A 19,623-nucleotide genomic window follows, 5' to 3' on the forward strand; every position below is an offset into this window, starting at 1 on the left:
GTTCCCTGGCGGTGTCGCCAAGCTGTACTTGGTTGTAAAAGATGTGTAAGTGATGGACCTTTTTTCCTTCTCACTTCATCTCTGGAAGTTGCACTAGGCTCCCTTTTAGTCATTTTCCTTTCAGGAGTAGAAATACGACCTCGGCCACTCTTGAAAGGCTTGTCTTTCCTGTGTCTTTCAACAGGAACCTTCTGTATTTCTCGCTCTACCTTCTCCTCCTTAGGAATGGGTTCTATTGCTTCAGTCATAATGCTCCTATCGTCATCTGTACACATGAGAAGAGTTAGGACAGCAGATACGGGAGAGTATATATAGAAAACAATCCACATTTCCTTTAAAATATGAAAATAGAAAGGCTCCAAACACAGTTTGTCTATGTGACCTCTGGCACATGTGTTATCTGCAGTTCTCCACAAAATGAGAGATCCCTATAGAGTTTCTTTTTTGTTGTTGTTTTTTTATTGTTATAAGTTGTCTTAGACCTCAATAAAAAATAATCAACTTTTAAATAAAAATTACCTCCTAATTTGTTTCCATTCCTCCACCACCTGTCTCATATCCCACCAATGCTTGTTTCTGATGTGTGCGATAAAATGTCCATAACTTTAAAACATCAAGTCAGTGTATATATCAATCATTTCCAGAAGCAGTAATTATTATAATTTTTTTTTGTCTCTATGGATGACACATCAACCATGCACCATTAAAAACAAGAAGCCGCATAGGAAACAGGAGACCGGTGGTGGTTCAAAAGAAAAGGATTAGTAAAGTATGTATATTGAAAAGTTAATTACTTTTCTATTGTATATAAGTAAAAATGTTTTGTGAAATCCCACTAAACCCCATTACCCAGTGCGTCATCTTGGAGTGATTAACTTTAACTCTGCTATATCTCGATTCGCCAAGCATTTGTATATCTTTTGATATACATGTTCCCTTCGCATTTTAGCTAATTTGAGTTTGTAAGATTCTTTGGATTTAGTGATTCACTCAGATTAAAATCTCAAAGTATTAATTATTTTGTAGAAATAGACGCATAGGATCTGTCTGCCGGGTAACCAAATCCGCCCACTTTCCCAAATAAACTAGCAATTAAACTGATGTTGTCTCTGATAGATGACAGCTGTTTATTGTTCTAAAATAAATGCATTGTTGGTAGCTGTTGTTCCTAATTCATTTTAGGTTTATGGGCAATAAAGACAGAATATCGCCATGGAGGGGGTTTGAAGTGGACGAGCTAATACTCTGTTATGTAGTTATCAACACTAAATCCTCTATCACTATAATATTTAGTCAATGTTAGCCTCTTACATTTTTACCTGTAGTTTTGCAGCAAAATATCTACAAGGGGTCGCTGTGCTTTTTTTTTTTTTCCATGGTAGGCCTTATTTATCAGTTTTGCTGCACTTTTCCCATTGCAGTCAATAGGCTGTAACATCCACATGTAAAAATCAGGATGAAGGATTATAAGGTACAATGGATTCCCATAGAAACAGTTCTAAGAACACTTCACACAACTGTTTCTTTAACACAAAACACATGGGTCAATTTTTCTCCAGGAATACCACCACATTTGTCAATAGATTGTGTCTGGTATTGCAGCTCAGCTCAATTTGAATTATAAACGGAGCTGAGCTGCAATACCAGACACAGCCCATGGACAAGAGTTACACTGTCTCTAAAAAAAAACATGACGCGTGAAATTTCAAACAATCCTTTTGAATGCAGTAGAACATTTGTGGCAGCTGACTCCATTGCTAGACATCTTATCCACTATACAAAGGATAGGGGACAAGCCGTCTGATCACGAGGATCTGGCCACTGGGACCCACGTGATCTCCGTGCAGACACCCGGCATCTTGAACATTTTGTTCAAAATGCTAGGTTCGGGAGGCCGTGGTTGTGACATCATGCCATGTCCCCTCCATTCATGTCTATGGCCTCCCAAACCCAGCATTCTGAATATTATGTTCAGAACACCAGGTGTCTGCATGGAGATCATGGGGGGTCCTAGTGGCTGGACCCCTGCGATCAGACATCTTGTCCCCTATCCTTTGGATAGGGGATGAGATGCCTAGCAACTGAGTACCCTTTTCAAAAAAAACACATAGAAGACTAGAAGAAAGGGAGTTTTATTTGCTACAGTTTTGCCTCGTGAAACACCTTAAAGGGCGATGAATGGGGGTTTTCATGTCCCACGAGTAAATGGAGCGGTAGTGCACATACTCAACCAATACTCTATTCACTTGCGAATACAGCACTCAGCCATCTTTGGCAAGTGAATGGAGTGGCAATGGAGTATGCACACTGCTGCTTCATTAACTCTATGGACAAGGGACCTTCATTCTTTTAAACAGCTGGGGTCACAGCAATTTTTTTTTTTTTACTTGAGATTTTATGATTAGTTTTAGTCTTGTGATAACCTATTTATTCGAACACACACAATGTATCTGTTTATATTGCAGAACTAACTTCTAATATTCTATAAAACAGCTACATCTCCATAAAAATGTGAAGAAAGCTATTTTATTGGTTACATATTCTTGAGAACATAAGCAAAGGCCTAAGGTCTAGTGGTTTCATTGGTCATTGACTTAAAGGGGCACTCCGCCCCTAGACATCTTATCCCCTATCCAAAGGATAGGGGATAAGATGTTAGATTGCCGCGGTCCCACTGCTGGGGACCCCGGGGATCGCCGCTGCGGCACCCCGCCATCATTACTGCACAGAGCGTGTTTTCTCTGTGTGTAATGACGGGCGATACAGGGGCCGGAGCAGCGTGACGTCATGGCTCCGCCCCTCATGACATCATGGCCCGTCCCCTTATTTCAAGTCTATGGCAGGGGGCGTGACGACCGCCAAGCCCTCTTCCCATAGACTTGTATTGACGGGGCGGGCTGTGACGTCATGAGGGGTGGAGCCGTGACGTAACGATGCTCTGGCCCCTCTATTGCCCGTCATTACGTGCAGAGTGATCTCGCTCTGCGCAGTAATGATAGCGGGTGCTGCAGCAGCGATCCCCGGGGTCCCCAGCAGCGGGACCCCGGCGATCTGACATCTTATCCCCTATCCTTTGGATAGGGGATAAGATGTCTAGGGGCGGAGTACCCCTTTAATGAAAAAGAATAGAAATTTTACCCACCTTGTGTGTCCACCCAAATGCTGTCTGTATCCAGTATTGAATCATCTATGGTTGTTTCATCTTTGTAATCATCTTGTGTTTCTGTCTGGTATTCTGTTTCTTTTTCTGGAGAAGCAGGCATACAAGGTGATCCTTCTCTTGGTTCATCATGGAACTCTTCTATTACTTCTTCCTCCTCTTCCTCTTCCTCCTCTTCTTCTGTCAAAGGTTTTTGTTCTGTTTCAGGAGGTTCAGATGCTGCAAAGCGGACATTGTGAGCCACCGTTTCACCTTCGTCTGTAGCAGTTTGTACCACTTTAATAAAGTCATCTTCAACTGTGACTATGGACTCAATAATACCTGTTGCTTCCTCTAAGTACTCTGCAGAAGGTTCTTTGACAAATTCTTCTTCTCCAGAATATTGTGGTGTTTCTTGTGTGGTATCTGTGCTGCATTCCTCTAACACCTCTACCTCATGGTCTTCCTTATCATCTACAACTACCTCTTGTTCACCTACAGCCTGGATCTCATGGCCCATTTCATCCTTTGCTATAACCTCCTTAACTGTTTGTTCTTCTTGAGGTTCACTCACTTTTTCGATTTGTACTTCCTCCGTTTCCTTTTCCTCAATCTCATGTGTTGAAGTAACAATATTTTCTGATGGCTCCTTTGTGATGTCCACAGCAGTTGTTTCCTCGATGCTTGGTTTCTTCACATCAGTGGTGGTTATGTCTTTGGACGGTTCTTGTGATGAATCTGGAGGCTGTTCTGGTTCTCCACTGGATTCATAAGATTCTTCTTTGTCAACTGCTTCTTGATGCACTAAGTCAGGTTTTGCCCCTTTCTCTTTTAAGTCCACTTCAGATAGCTTGGAGATGTCTTTAGCCAGGGAAACATCTTCTTCTACTTTCACCATAGTAGAATCAGATTCTTTAGTTTCTGGAGTTTTAGGCTCACTTTCTGACTGAGATTCCTCTTGTGTCTGTGGTACAACTTTTGTTGTTTCAGTCACCTGTTGGTGACTATATGTTTCCTCAGTAGACAACTTTGTTTGTTCCATTTCTGATATATCTGACACAGTTATAGGGCATGTGTCAATTTCAGAAAGTTTAGTTGTGGATTCTTCCTTTGAGACATTTACAGATATTTCGTCTTCTGTGATTGCCTCTTCCCTTTTTTTTTCAACTAACTTTTCAGAGACTGAATCTTTTCTCCCTACTGAAACGACTTCTGAACTATCCAGTTGTGTTTTTTGCTCAGTGGTAAGCTGATTTTCTTTTATGTCAATCTGTTCCTCACCCTTCTCTACCACAGTGTCAAGTTTAGTTTCACAAACCTTTTTCTCAGACTCTGTTTCCCAACGCATAGCAAAAGTGTCACCAGTGGATTCCTGTCTTTCTTTACCAAGCTTCTCTGCAGCGGCAAGCTTTACCTCAATGATAGATGGATCTACAGCAAGACCTTCATAAAGAGATGTCATTCCACCACTTAGATTTTCACTGTCTTGCACAGGGGATGGCAAAGGGACTGTGTACTTATTAAAAACACAATAGCCCAATTCTTCTTGCTGGCTATCTGTCTTTACAAGAAGGTGGCTACCTTCTATGATAGATGCTTGCTGGCTTATGTTACTTTCATCTATAATGATTTCAGAGCTTGAAGACTTCCTTCTAGTGGCCTCAGATTCTGCACTACCTGAATCTAACCTGGACCTTGGGCCTGTTAAATCTAACATTTCTGGTAAATCAGGCGCCATAATTGTACCATTTTTGAAGTATTCGTTTGCTGGGTACTGTGATTCACAAAGTGGTTCTAGTTCAAATCGTTCTTTCCCTGTGTCTTTTACCATTTCTTTTGTGTCTTCTTCCTCCTCCTCCTCCTCCTCCACCTGCTCTGGTTCTTCTGGGAACGAAAGGGCTTTTTCTATTGCAGGGGTGGTTGCTGGTAAATCAGATTCATCTCCTTCATCTAGGCTTCCACTTGTGTTAGATAAAATATCAGTGGCTAGTGGGGAGAGATCATGGGCCCGAGCATAAGTGAACCCTAGTGCTATGGAGTCAAGACAAGACATAGGGAGATTTATGGACATACTTCTCTGCTCAATGGCAGATCTACCACCAAGTCCTAGACTACGGCTTAGGGTCAGGTCATCTTTATTTTTACTAAGAAATTCTGATTTGTCCGAATAGATATTAGGGTCAATAGTAAACATACGATCTCCAGCTGATAAAGTTGACTGAAGTTTTGTAGAGGTAAGTGAACTATAGCCAACATCTTGAGTAGAGGGACTAATTTTTTCATCAGGCATTGGAGCTACATCTTCATCCTCTTCTTCTTCCTCTTCTTGTTCTTCTTCTTCTTCTTCTCTCTTGGCTATATGTGGTATTGAACAGGCTTCATATGGAGGGTCTTTGACGTCGGTCAGCTCATAGTAATCACTGCTCTTGAGTACAATACTATCCAATGTTTCCTCTTTCAGTGCAGATGTTTCAAAATATGTAGACATTCCAGATTTATCTTCAGCAAGTTTAAATTTGTGGTCATCTAGAGATTTGCTGTCTGCCGGAACCTCTGGTGAAACATTCTCTTTAAGGGATTCCAGTACTGTTTCTTTTTTGTCATGCGTGAATGGGTCTGAGACGTCCATTTTTTCGTGCGTCTTATGGTGACCTGTAGCTTTTGGGCTCATCAGTTCATCTTGACTACTGGTAATATCTCTAATGCTGCTCTCTTTACTAGCAATGTCTTTTGGTTCTTCTATGCTATCATCGGACTTGCTAGCAATAATCTCATCTTGCTTTGCCACAATATCTGATTGACCTAGCATGTCTGATTTGGAATGACTGACATCCCTCCCCTCATTATATGTAACAGAATCTTTATCATGTTTCTGAACACTTGTATCGCTAATGCTGTCGGCATCTGGATGAGCCAACTCTCCCTGGCAACTATCTTTGGTGGTGTCTGAAATACCTGGCTTAGCTGTACTTATATCTTTTTCAATTGGTTCTGTGACAGGCAATGGAGAATATGAAAAAAGTTCGTCTTTCAAAGTCTGTTCTTTTTCCAATACTGGGGAATGTTGAAAAGAAATTTCTGTTTGACTTGAAGGAAAACTAGAAAAAATATTTTCATTCTCATTGGTTGCGTGGTCTGTCGAAAGGCTGTCTTTGCCTTCAGCCTCAGCCCTGCTAAAGTCAAGTTGTTCAGCTTCAGGGGTTGTCGGAGTACAAGGCTCTACCGAAAATGAATAAACATGTGGTATCGCAAAAGTTACGTCAGAACCAGACATTTGTAGTGCTGATGGTAATTTCTCCTCTTCTTTCTCTGATTTCTTTCCATCATGCTCTGAAGATCCTGGTTCTATTGCATCTTGCTTACTTTTCTCCTCAGTCTTATTTTTCGTGAACAGAACATCTTCAACCGTGTCTACAGCTTCCACAGAGTAAGGCAGAGAATCCAACTGTCCTTGTGCCCCCGTCTTCGAGGCTGAAAGTACATCTAAAGCAGTTTGATTTTGTTTCACAATATATTAAAGCAGAAATATAAGGAGATGCACTAAAGCAAACAGAAGCATAGCCAAAGAATGGAAGAAAGTACAAACTTACTTGTAAAATAGAATTATTTCACTATAGAAACTTACACCTCATACACTGTAACCTGATTATCACATATATTATAAATGTTATACTTATGTTATACAAATTTAAAGTAGTATTAGAACAAGTGATCTGTTCATATGATAAATAGATAGAGCACTCTAATTTTGTCATTTTGCTTCATTTTTAATCTTAGATGTGCTAGAGCAATAAAATATGGCACAAATCCACTTAAAAAGGTTAGTAGCTTACAGCATACTGTTTTCTTATTGATCTCAATATACAGGTAGCTTGCGTTAAACTGCAAAACTCCCCCTAGTAGTGATCACAAGCTGTCATCATCTTATCGTTAAAAAGTATGTCCACCAATACAGTTTAAAAACTTAGCTCTATGTTTATGTATGGGATTTGCTGGTCTTTATCACTGAGCTTTAAAGGCTATAACGATATATTAAGAAAAGAATCAACAAAATGTTGGACCTATTTGAATCACTCATGAAAAGACTGCTGAAGGTAGCCCAGTACAGTGCTGATCTATCTTACGTAGTCCAATAGTAAGTAATAGGAGGGGTGGCCAAAAATGTGTGCTGTTGCTCCATTCATTCATCGTCTCAGTGATCAGACCCACATTAAATCAAATACTCATAAGCTTTTCCGTAGATAGGAGATAAGATTTAATCTTAAAATAACTTAGCAAAAAAACAAGTGGATGTTATTTGTCTCAATGCTTGCTACAATATATATGCTTGTTTGGCTTAGCTAAAAATCTACTGTGCCCATTTGTTTTGAGGTAAACAATAGGACTGGACATGCTGAAGTCAATCTCTTGTAAGTTTGTTTTCCGTAATGTAGTGATGAAGTGTAGGGTGATTAGAGTTCATCCACTATTCCCCATTTATATCAGACTGCTAATTTTGATAGGGTTGGCAAGGAAAAAAAATCTGATGCCTATGACCAGTTTTAGAATCCACATGTTATACTGTCACGTGTACCATGTTGTCCAGACATGTTGAAAGTTTAGATCACAGTAGGTCTAAGTCCAGACAGCCACTGGGATTTTTAATTATAGGCGGCTGGCCACCCTCAGACTAGTGCGCTCCATAGTGTTTCACCCGGCTATAACTCACGGACGCAGTAAGTCTCAGGACTGAGACAAGGTGCAATCAAAACTTTCGATATGTCTGGACGATAATCCAATCTTTTATACAAGTGACAGCAATGCTTTAGAGGGGTACTCCCGTGGAAAACTTTTTTTTTTTTAAATCAACTGGTGCCAGAAAGTTAAACAGATTTGTAAATTGCTTCTATTAAAAAATCTTAATCCTTCCAGTACTTTTTAGGGGCTATATACTACAGAAGAAATGCTTTTATTTTTGGATTTCTCTGATGTCATGACCACAGTGCTCTCTGCTGACCTCTGCTGTCCATTTTTGGAACTGTCCAGAGCAGGAGAAAATCCCCATAGCAAACATATGCTGCTCTGGACAGTTCCTAAAATGGACAGCAGAGATCCGCAGAGAGCAGTGTGGTTATGACATCATAGAAATCCAAAAAGAAAACCATTTCCTCTGTAGTATACAGCCCATAAAATGTATTGGAAGGATTAAGATTTTTTAATAGAAGTAATTTATAAATCTGTTTAACTTTCTGGCACCAGTTGATTTAAAAAAAAAAGTTTTCCACGGGAGTACCCCTTTAAGCTGGCCATACACATTAGATTAATGCTGGTGATTTCAGAAGAATCAACTATCTGTATGTGTATAGTGGCCTCTTGACTCTCCCCTCCCCATTCAGAATAGATGCCTGCTCTGATGAACTTAGTATGCAAGTATGTTTCGGGATCGGGAGCTATAGATGCCAGCCTAATGAGTGTTCAGCTGAGAGCTATCTGAACTATATGACCAGCTTTACATATGAAATTTCTATTTTTACCCCACAGGGGTCAATAAAAATGAAAAAAGCCCACACATGAAGCTACTACATTTAAATTATGGCACAATTGTAAAATGGAGCATGGTGTAAACTTTTGTAGAATGTGTCGAAATTTTAAATTCTTGCATTAGCTAAAATGCACATTAAGGGTAGTTGACTGGTGGAATCCAATCTGATTTTAGCTTTCCTTTTCACAGGTGAAATACGTAAGGTGACAATTTGTTATGGTCAACAATTTTCTTTAAACTTCTTGTTATAGCAGTTTTATCTATAAAGCTTTTTGTGTAAAGCCAACTTGAGATCATTTTCTTTACAAGTGCTACTAAACAATAATACCATAAATAATCAGGTTACACTGTAGCAGGTGAAAAAAATTAAATAAAATCAAAGCAAATAAAGACACATCAGAAAAACATTATATCTCATTTGTTTTGAGTTAATATTTTCCCTATAATTATCCTAATATTGCTATTTTAAAATGTTGAGAATGAATTGAAAATAGTGAGAAATAACTTAGAATCAAAAAGACCTTTTCTAAATGTGCCCAAAGGTCTAAAAATGATAGGATGTTGCCCTACAACAGACTGAATTGTCTATACTGAGGCCTTAAAATAGATCTGTCCCTTTAATTGCACTTTTCCATCTGCTGGCAGGGGGAGCTATATATACTTATAACTTATATTTATATAAATCTTTGCTTGCTCTGAGCTTATGAGTCTGGGGGCAGTAACACTCAATGATTGGCAGATATCTCTGTATCAGGGTGCATATAAGGAAAGCTGTCAATCACTGAGTAAGCCCGCCCTCCAGACTCATTAGCTCCGAGCGAGCGGGAAGTTGATATTCCCATTTGCTCCATTAGAAACTATAGATAGGGCAGCATTTCCATAGTGACAGATCAATATCACCATTATACTTCCAGTTCTATGTACAGCAAACTTTTGTCTTACCAAGTGGAATCAGGAACATGTCTGTAATATAAACCTGTATGCAGTGCATTACTCCGGAGGAGAGTAGGATAAATGAATGTGATGCGCTGTATGCAGGATTAGCAATAAGACTGGAGTTAGACATTTGAAGATTTGCACTTGTAAAATGTCACAAAGAAAAGTGTCTATTCTTATCCCCTTCTCCAATTTGTTAATCTTTCTTATGCTCTTTAAAAAACAAGGGCAGCAGTAAACATGAAGAGCCCTTAGATGATCTCTTTCCTATTCCTTTCCAGTAGAGCATCACTTATACTTCTGAATTTTTCATAAACTTCAGCATGAGCAATTCTCCTGAAATATCTAGCGGAGACTCTCCATACATACCCCTACTCCTATTGTAAATATTTCAGGTGTCTCAGTCTATCCTCACTGCAATTACTTAAATAGCCATAGGCTATAGAATAGATTGTTGTTTGGCCATCATCTACTATTCCCAACTCTTCAATAAACTGACTGGTTTGCTGGGCTTAATATGTTATTTTTATAGATGGAGAAGAATAAGCACCTGCTAGTCACAGCTAGAACAGTTTTTTTTTCTATCAAACAATAAAATATTAAAATCTAGAAGGTCCTATCACTATATTTCCTATGGGAGATGACAGAGGGCAGTGGGGCTGTTTCCTGTCTTGTAGGTCTGTATATACATTTGCCTTATTTCATATTTTCTTAAAAGTCATGTGGTCATACAACTCTGTAAATACAACATAGATACAAACAAAAAAAAAAACAAAGAAACAATAAAAAGGCACACAGTTTAACTTATAGCTTTCTAATGAGCAGCCGCAGACTGCAATGAATGGAAAAGGACATGCTATAAAGAAGTAGGAAATAGCAGTTGCTGAAAAAAAAAGTCAACAAAGCAATAAAAAACAACACATAAACAAATGAGATAAAACAAGTTTTAGAGACTGAGCATATATACATGAAAATAGTTAGAATCAATTGAAATAGTAACTTAAATAAAAAAAATTAAAAAAACAGAGAGCTATACAGTTATCAGCAATGTGACTGGCAAACACGTCTAACATGGCAGAGGAAGACTAACATGAAGCAACAGCTTAGCAGCAAAGCATATTTGTATCATGGCAAAGTAACTTGCAGCCAGCTACTGAGGAAGGACACGGTATCATCAATGCTCTCAATGCTCGGCATATATATAACAGATTGCATTCAGCTTAGCAGAAAGACAAAGCCAATAATAATAAAGACATGTAAGAATGGAACAGCCATGGATATGCACTTAAGAGCTTGGATTGGGGGGCAGCTACATGCAGATATTACAAAGGACACACCTTCCCCTAGTAAGGAAGGCAACAGAACAGTGGGCGATTCAATTTCATGTTTTGCAATAACTTTGTCATCGCTTATTTCGCATATAACATTTTCTTCGTGATGTTGTGTCACATCGGATCCTGAATCTGAGTGGACCTTGCTTAGCCCCACGATAGAGGACTCAGTAGATCTGCTTTCTCCCCCCTGAGCTTTCTCCTCTTCTTTCTCAGGCAGATGACCCTTAACTTTCTCTTCTTATGAGGTTGAGAAACAAGATAACACAGAGAGAAAAGACAAAACATTCACAGGAAAAATATGCAAGTGACACTGCACTTTTATCAGTCGGAATGCACATGTGCGTACATTGAGCAGGGACTCATTACTGTACCAGCACTTCCCATTTAATATGTCCATCACTATATTGCATAGACATAAACGATTTAATCCAAATCACATTAAGAAGACTACAGAGTAAAGAGTATTTCTATGAATATATGAAATAGTAAAACTCAGTCCGAAATATACTAATGTTTTGTGCATATCCTATACCTCTTTAGATTTGACTAATACTAAAAGTCCATTCCATTCTGTAAACCAAAGATGGGCAAGATATGTAGTCAAGATGGGATGACACCACTTTGGGTCTCCACTAAATCTTATCCCAACCTTGTTGAGCAATGGTTCTGTAGCACATAAAAAGCCTACTCAGTCCATACATATTCCAATCCTATATATGTGATCAATCTTAGGGGTCAATAAAGTATTTGATTTGGTCACCTACAGTATGTGTCATATGTCAGTTCCATTATGTGACCTTTTATCTTTTATCAAATGATGTCCCCCACTGATATCACATTTCTATTAGTTTCATTGGAGATGTACATTGGAAGGATTTCTGTTGTACAGTATACCTCAAAAAGAAAGCTGCAACATAGCCCCATGTAAAGTTATACAGTGAGATACACTGTGTGCCCCAGGGAAAATATATGGACAGTCTGTATATGGTAAATGTCCAAACATGGACAATGACATCACTGGAGATTTGCCAGCAACTCTAGTAAGTAACCTCCACCTGAACAACCTCTAGATAGATGGTCCAGAACTCCGTCCAGATAGGTGGTCCAGAACTCCATCCAGATAGGTGGTCCAGAACTCCCTCCAGATAGGAGGTACTGCTGACAGCCACCCAACACACATTTGAATGCAAAATACTTATTTGGTGGTTGTCAGCAGCACCACCACTCTAGGGTTAAGTTATGACACGAGAGGAAGGAAGTCCCTGAATGTCTTTGAAAGCTCGTGTGATAGTGTTCATTAATAAAAGGTAACGTGACTGTAGGTTCTTGAGGTATTTTTTTTGTTTTGTTTAAAGAATCCTGAGGCATTGAATAGTGTAGTCTACGTGATTTTTGTGGCATGCTACCATGTTCCAGCCAGACAAAAAAAAACAAAAGCAAACTCTATTGGCCTTCGTCTGACAATAAGAATAGAATAGACATATTTAGCGCTTATGTCAGAAGCTTTTTCAAATAAAGAACAAAATGTGAAATGGGGCCTAATAATGTTGTAGCTTATGTTGGTCTCCAACTTTGCTTTTTACCTTTCTTAATCATTACAAGAGGTAATTTTGGGTGAATATATGCTGTGATCTTATCGGCAAATTCACAGGTCATTTGGACACCTGGGTGTCATAATAAATGTTTAAAAAAATTATAATAATAATAATAATTAAAAAAAAAATAAAAATAATAATAATAATATATATATATATATATATATATATATATATACATATATTAGTAATATATAATGTAATATTATTAAGATATTATGTTATATTATATTAAATTCAGGCTTTCCATATACCTTCAATGCTATTGTAACTTGAAATAAATACTGTTCATTAGAAAGGTCAGCCATTTCTTTCTAGTACAATGTGTTTGCTATTTGCATTGTACATTATATTTATTGTTTTCTTGTTTTAGCCTAAAACATTAAGATTTATGACTTACAGCATGTACAGCCATAAACACTTATCTGTGCTGAGAGAACAAGTCTAGATGGGAATATACATGAATAAATAATACTGGAGTAAATAGCCATGTGCTGGTATGTGAAAGCACTCTTATTACACTTTCAAGTCTCCATAAATCCGTCAAAAATAAAAAGCGCATTATCATGTCTGCACAGCAACAAGAATATCATTTTTTCAAGTAAGGAACAGTTTGTGTGTAATTATGTAATGTGTATTATACACATTAGATTATATTAGCAGGACCAGCCTATCATACAAAGTCTTTGGTGACCTTCTAACTCTCTCCAGACAGATGATGGGTCCCGACAGAGAGAAAAATTGGATTTTAATGTGTCTGATCCTTTATTTCTCCCTTCAAACACTACCAACCCACCAACTACCTAACGTGTATAGTCAGCTGTACATAGGACTCAACTAAGCTCCAAAAGATATAGGGGGAGATTTATCAAAACCTGTCCAGTGGAAAAGTTGCTGAGTTGCCCGTAGCAACCAATCAGATTGCTTCTTTCATTTTTGAAAAGACCTGTGGAAAATGAAAGAATTGATCTGATTGGTTGCTAAGGGTAACTCACCAAAAATGCTAACTCGTGTCATTACACAGAAGAGAAAGTAGGAAGAACCATTTTACGTAGATAAAACAATGGTAACTGGATGAAGACAACATCAACAACCTGTTGATCTCAATATAAACTAAACATATAAACAATGTAATGATTTCGTTTTGTGCTTCCTGCTGTGTCCTACCACTGCCCACATGATCAATAGGGGTACCAACAGCAGGACAACCTACTAGAGAACTTTCTAAAATAAATAAACTGCCAAAGCCAGACCTTTCATGTTTTTGGTGCTCAGAAAACATGTCTATTTTATCAATAAATAACTCTACTAGACTGCCACTTTAAATACCATGGAGAGGTAAACCCTCATTTTAATCTGGTACTCTGAAAGTCTGGATACTAAAAACACACATCATAAATGCCATTATTGTGTTACGAATATTTGGTTTCTGTATGGTCCCTATTAAATATTAGACTTAAAGGGGTACTCCACCCCTAGACATCTTATCCCTATCCAAAGGATAGGGAAAAAGATGTCTGATGGCGGGGGTACCATGCGGCACCCACCTGTAACTGCTGTCACGCCCCCTCCCATAGACTTGCATTGAGAGGGCGGGTGTGACGTCACACGGGGCAGAGTCGTGATGTCACGATCTTCCGTTCTCATGGTCGGGATGGTATTAGCCTGAGGGCCTCCAGCTGTTCCGGAAGCAGTTACAGGTGGGTGCCGCATGGTAGAATGCGGGGGTCCCGCCGCTGGGTAGGAGATAAGATGTCTAGGGGTGGAGTACCCCTTTAAATTGACCATGTCATTAGAGAGAGACAATGTCAAAAATTGGTTCTAAAATGAGCCAGAAGAGGCACATGTTTATGTTCTCCACTCCCTGCAATCTCTGTTTCACTGCATGAGATGAGAATTATAAAGAGTCGATCTCCGCAGTAACACAGAGATTGCAGTGAGCCAGGGACCCTGACTGATGAAAACTTTGATGTGTCTCTGCAACATGTGAAAAGTTTTCTTCTACTGAAAGGGACACTTTAACATCATTCCTGATGAAGAAAGCCAGGATTTCATGTATCATAGGGGAACAGAACATTCGCCATCTACTGCGAGGGTACCACTTTTTGCCAAAACACTTTTGGTTACTTTTGCACTGTAGACTGATAGTACAAAATATCCAGAGCAGGAGCAAATCCCCATAGTGAACCCCTCCTGCTGTTGACAGTTCCTGAAGTATTAAGATTTTTATTTACAAATCTGTATAACTTCCTGGCACCAGTTGATTTGAAAAAAAATTTCCTCTGGAGTACCCCTTTAAGATGGACAACTGGTGAGCCAAAACTAGATGTTAATATTATATTTTTTAGGGAGAAGAGGGGAAAATGGAGACACTGACATGTTGTTGTGGTTTTCCTGAAGGGAACTGAAGAACTGGAACAGAAAACGAAATTTTCCATGCTCATTGATATTGATATTGCCAAAAATATAATAAGATCTGGTTAATCAGTCCAAAATGTCCAGATCGTATTCGACTTCAGCAATCTGTTAATTTGGCTAGAAGGTGACTTCTCTGACTCCCATGCCAAAACTTCCTAGTGTAACTTGGAGCTGATTAGGACTATTAAAGGTGTCTGGAAAACATTAGTTGTGTTTTCTATGTTGTTTTCTGTTTTAATGTAATGAAAAGTACTTTTGTTTTGGGAAGGAAAACATGGCGAAATTGCTGTACAAAGAAGTTAAGTTCTTGTTGGTCCAATTCGGTTTAGTGATTTTCCTGCATGAGATCTCGTGAAGATACATTCAATGTATGCATAGATATAGAGCATTTTTCTTTATAAGGGGCTAAATAAAATAAAAATGTGTATATATATAAACCTTTTTATATGTCCAAAATCACATGACACATCTAACAACTTGGCTTTACCTTCCTCCACTGTTCCCATCTGTTCTGAAGCTGGTGAAGGAGGGGGCGACGGAGGAAGATTGGTTGTATCTTCTACAGCTAAAAAAGAGAGTAAATAAATATTGGTTAATAACTAAAAATATAAAAATTAAATAAAAGACCTATAGAAGAGATATTATTAATCCGAAAGAAAAAAAACATCTGAAGGTTAGAATTACAGTATGATTGCACTTCGAAGACCTGTTTTTTCTTTAAAAAAAAAGAAATCACCATTGAATATAGATCGTTCTGATCATTTCTGGGTTTCCTCTCTGACCTCTGACCCTGAACAGAGCACACACTTTCCCCAAACCCCCCTTGTTTACATGCACAGTGGAGAATAAATGCCATTACCTTCAGGAGTCTGCAGTTGAACTGAGCATGTGTGAGCCACTTTAGTGGGTCCTCAGTGGGTCTTAACCAAGGGCAACAGTTAGCAAAGCAATGTAGGATCTCTGAAGAAGTACCGTACATTTTCAGAAATGTTTGCACATTTATTTTATGTTTATTTCACATAATTCATCAGTTTAGACTTATTTTTCTAAATGGGACAATCCCTTTAAAGGGAACCTATCATCCCTTTTATGCTGCCTGAACTACAAGTCATTGGGACGGGTCCCCGGCAGCTTCTCCCTCCCCTGCCAGTTCTGATTATATGGTTGTTTGTATATGGCAGAATTAAAGTGACTACAGGTTTCCTTTTAAACAGTGTTTTGATTTAATGAAAAACCTCAGTACAGTATGCTTCAAAGGAAAAATAATAAACTAGAGTGTACTCACTTTACCCAGTCCAGTATTGCTCCAGTTAGCATCAGTAGCACTTTTTACTCCCTCCCCCCACCTGCTCTACCCATGATGTTCCCGAACACACTGCAATGGGTTGGAAACATATTTATCAGAAAAAGGAGAACGCATTATTAGGGAGGGGGTAGACTGGAGCAATGACACTGGACTTGGTGAGGTGGGTAGGTAAGTTTGTTATTTTACCCTTGCAGCACACTGCAGTTAGGTTTTCAGAATAATCCTTTAGGGTCTATTCACACATACAGGATCCTGAGCAGATTTGATGTGCAGGATTTGTAACTGCCGATTATAAGCTGAGCTCAGTCATTTAGTTTACATTGAAATCTGCAGCTGAAAATCCTGCCCATCAAACCCAGCGCACCAAATCTGCGTACGTACCCTTAGGGTACGTTTGTTTGAGCTATGTTACAAAATGTGTCACGTGTCACTTATCTTTGGCCATGCAAAGTCCTTATCCATTTTCTGAATTCACATGTAAGAACACGGAGGAGCCAGCATAATGAACAATGCTGTAGTTATTGTCACTGTCAGAGGAGATTTGCAAATGAAAATGCATATTTTGGGTTCCCTCGCACAGCTCTTCATAATAGAACATTTTCTAAATAAATTATACAGCAGAAGTAAGATCCATCTGTTTTTCTGTAAGTACTCAGCTTACCAAGATTTGGATTTTGAAATGTACAGGAACACACATATGGATCTGTCAACAGCAATAGGTGGCTCTTGCCTTTAGCAAAACAACTTAAAAGTCAAAAACAGATGAACAATTATCCATAAAATAATACAGGCCCCTTCAAACAGTGTGTGGTACTTATTTTCCATACCGTATCTTGCCAGATATTTGGGAAGTGGTTTATCAGCTGACTTCCTGTGAACTGTAGGATGACATCATCACCTATCCGATGCCTCCTGGGAGCTCCCAGACTCCTCCTTTTCCTACCTAGCCCGATGTCTGGGTCGGGGAGGAATCTGAGAGCTGCCAAGAGGGATCTAAGGGGTCTCTTTATTTACAGAATGAAACTGCTATCTCTATAGGACAACAAAATCAGTGACATTTACTAGTAGGTGAGTCCATAAACTGAAAGAGTTATGACACTCCATTGCCTGGCTCTTCAATGTGTTGTGTGCGTGACACTGCTCTCCTGTGTGTAAAAGCTAACAAGGAGAAAAGGAGACAGGCTAAAGCTATATCTCATATGATGCTCTATAATGTAAGGGGACAGACGTTCTATGTCACTGCGTCATTGGAAATGTAGGCAGTATTAGGAAATGATAAAAGTAGATAACTAGCAAGATGGAGAAAAGTGGCAGACAACCCAAGCATGCCAGGTCAACTAAAATAGGTATATACGAGACATACACAAGAGCATCTACCTTATTGTTTAATAACAGCCTATGCTACACTATATATAAAAAAAAATCCAAGAGGACTTTAAAAAATAAAGTATATTACAAGATTATTCCCATTTTTTTATTTGGCAAATGAGAAGACTACCATTGCATCCAAACACAGCAACAATACCCTTTTAAAAGGGTTATCTTATCAAGACAATCCTGTTGATAAGCTAGATGATGAAACTGAGGGACTCCATGATTCAGAGTGGAGATCCATTCTGATAAACCTATGCCAACTATATATTCATTTTAATGGCCGGTTGCAATACTCCATATCCCATGCAGGCTCTCAACAACGATCATTAGAGGGAGTTTGCCGGCTGGAGATCAACTGGGCCAATATTTTTAGAAAAAGGGTCGAAACAACTATTTTAATAGCACAGAGCAAACACTTGGAGGCATGAACACAAGGTGCTATTCATTTGCATATATTGGGCTACACAGTAGACTTTTGGCGGATTTGAGGTTTGCATGGCCAGTTCCACATAACAACTGTGTTTTTTTTGCATAACCTGAATCATCTGGCTATGACTTATAACTAAGATGAAATTTGCTATTGTACCAGCTGACTAAATCCTTTAAGAACAATGTTAATGTTGCCTTATATTGAGGATAATGTAAGTAATAAAAATGTTGAAGTCGGCTTATGTGCAGGATAACAGTTTCATCCCGTCTTCTCGTTTCATACCTATAAATATTACTGTTTCTCTGATTCTGCCCCACAGGCGATCGCATAACAAGGTAATATTATTCTCTCAATGGTCTTACATAAACACACAGCCTTACTATTATCATTTTTCAGCTTTTGCTCCTATAGAGAAAAAATACTTAAAAAGCCATTTTCTCTGTGTGTGCCACTCCACAGTCACTTGCATTCAGTGCCAGATAATTTTTCCATTGAGTGGCAGTAAAGCTAGCCTTTAAAGGATTTTTTAGAAAATCTGCTTAAACAAATTCCCAAAAGTAAAACTATTTTTGAATGCATTTAAGGGAATCAGACCTGCAATTCTAATATGGCACACAATAACAGAGACAAATATTTAAGTGCTAAAAGACACAAGACACAACAGGCTCATGAATACCAAGTGTGACAAGTGTAGCTGGCCTGAAGGGAAACAAGATCACCTCTGCTGAGCCTATTTATGTAATGTACAGGGCCATCAATCATTTAGGTTCTAATCTATAAAGTAAATTATTTAAGGTTTTGACACCATGTACACCCTATCCACTGGATAAGTAATACATGGGGCATCCAACCAATTGGACCCCCTGCATTCTTGAGGACAGGACTTGACTGATGCTCCTTTCATTGTCCAAAGCAATGTTTCCCGACCAGTGTGCCTGTTGACAAATTACAACACTCACGCTGGCAAGCTGGTTGGGAAACACTGGTCTTAAGAGAGTCGAAGATGGCGGAGCACCACACTCAGTTTGGACTATCCAATGAATAGAGGATAGAAGTGCATGGGGGTAAAACACCTCTAAACTGCATCAATGAATATATATGGATAATAATACAATGAAAAACAGGACAACATGGAAAAACTACATTAGGACTTTCCATGTGGACAGTGCATGAGAGCAATCATTTTACAGTACAAGGTCAGGCACATGGACCCCTTTTGTGTGGCTTCCCTGTGCTTCCTGGACTCTCACCATCAGGGCTGCCAACTTGAGTTTATCATTTTTCTAGACAACTCCATAAATCATTGTCCTGGACTTATCTCATGTTGCTTGGAGATAAAAGTTATGTTTTCATCTCAATGCCAAGATGCTTGTTCAGAGCCATCCCAAGATCCTCCTACCTCATCTTTCTTGAATTTCCTCTCCCTGACTATCCCATCCTCCTGCACTACTAGAAGAGCTATGATGAAGGGTGCCTAAGTGTCCAACAGCTATGCGATTTTCTGTAATGAATGGACACTTTAATAGAAAAAGATGTTTTTAACTGCACCTGCTGGATCCATTCATTGTTG

General features: G+C 38.9%; 1 protein-coding gene across 11 annotated transcripts in view; it reads right to left on the minus strand.

The window, feature by feature from the left end:
• MAP2 (microtubule associated protein 2) overlaps positions 1-19,623 on the minus strand; it is a 249,525-nt gene that overhangs the window by 23,506 nt on the left and 206,396 nt on the right. For 5 of the 11 annotated variants that reach the window (XM_056535275.1, XM_056535274.1, XM_056535271.1 and 2 more), the window contains 4 exons: positions 15,431-15,508; positions 10,934-11,167; positions 3,143-6,622; positions 59-265 (listed from right to left, as the gene is read on the minus strand). In XM_056535275.1, coding sequence (XP_056391250.1) covers positions 59-265; positions 3,143-6,622; positions 10,934-11,167; positions 15,431-15,508 — 3,999 coding nt within the window. The remainder of the gene's footprint in view (positions 1-58; positions 266-3,142; positions 6,623-10,933; positions 11,168-15,430; positions 15,509-19,623) is intronic. The other 6 variants (XM_056535281.1, XM_056535278.1, XM_056535279.1 and 3 more) reach the window with 4 other exon arrangements.

The sequence above is a fragment of the Hyla sarda genome, chromosome 8 (assembly GCF_029499605.1).
Source record: "Hyla sarda isolate aHylSar1 chromosome 8, aHylSar1.hap1, whole genome shotgun sequence".
NCBI lineage: Eukaryota > Metazoa > Chordata > Amphibia > Anura > Hylidae > Hyla > Hyla sarda.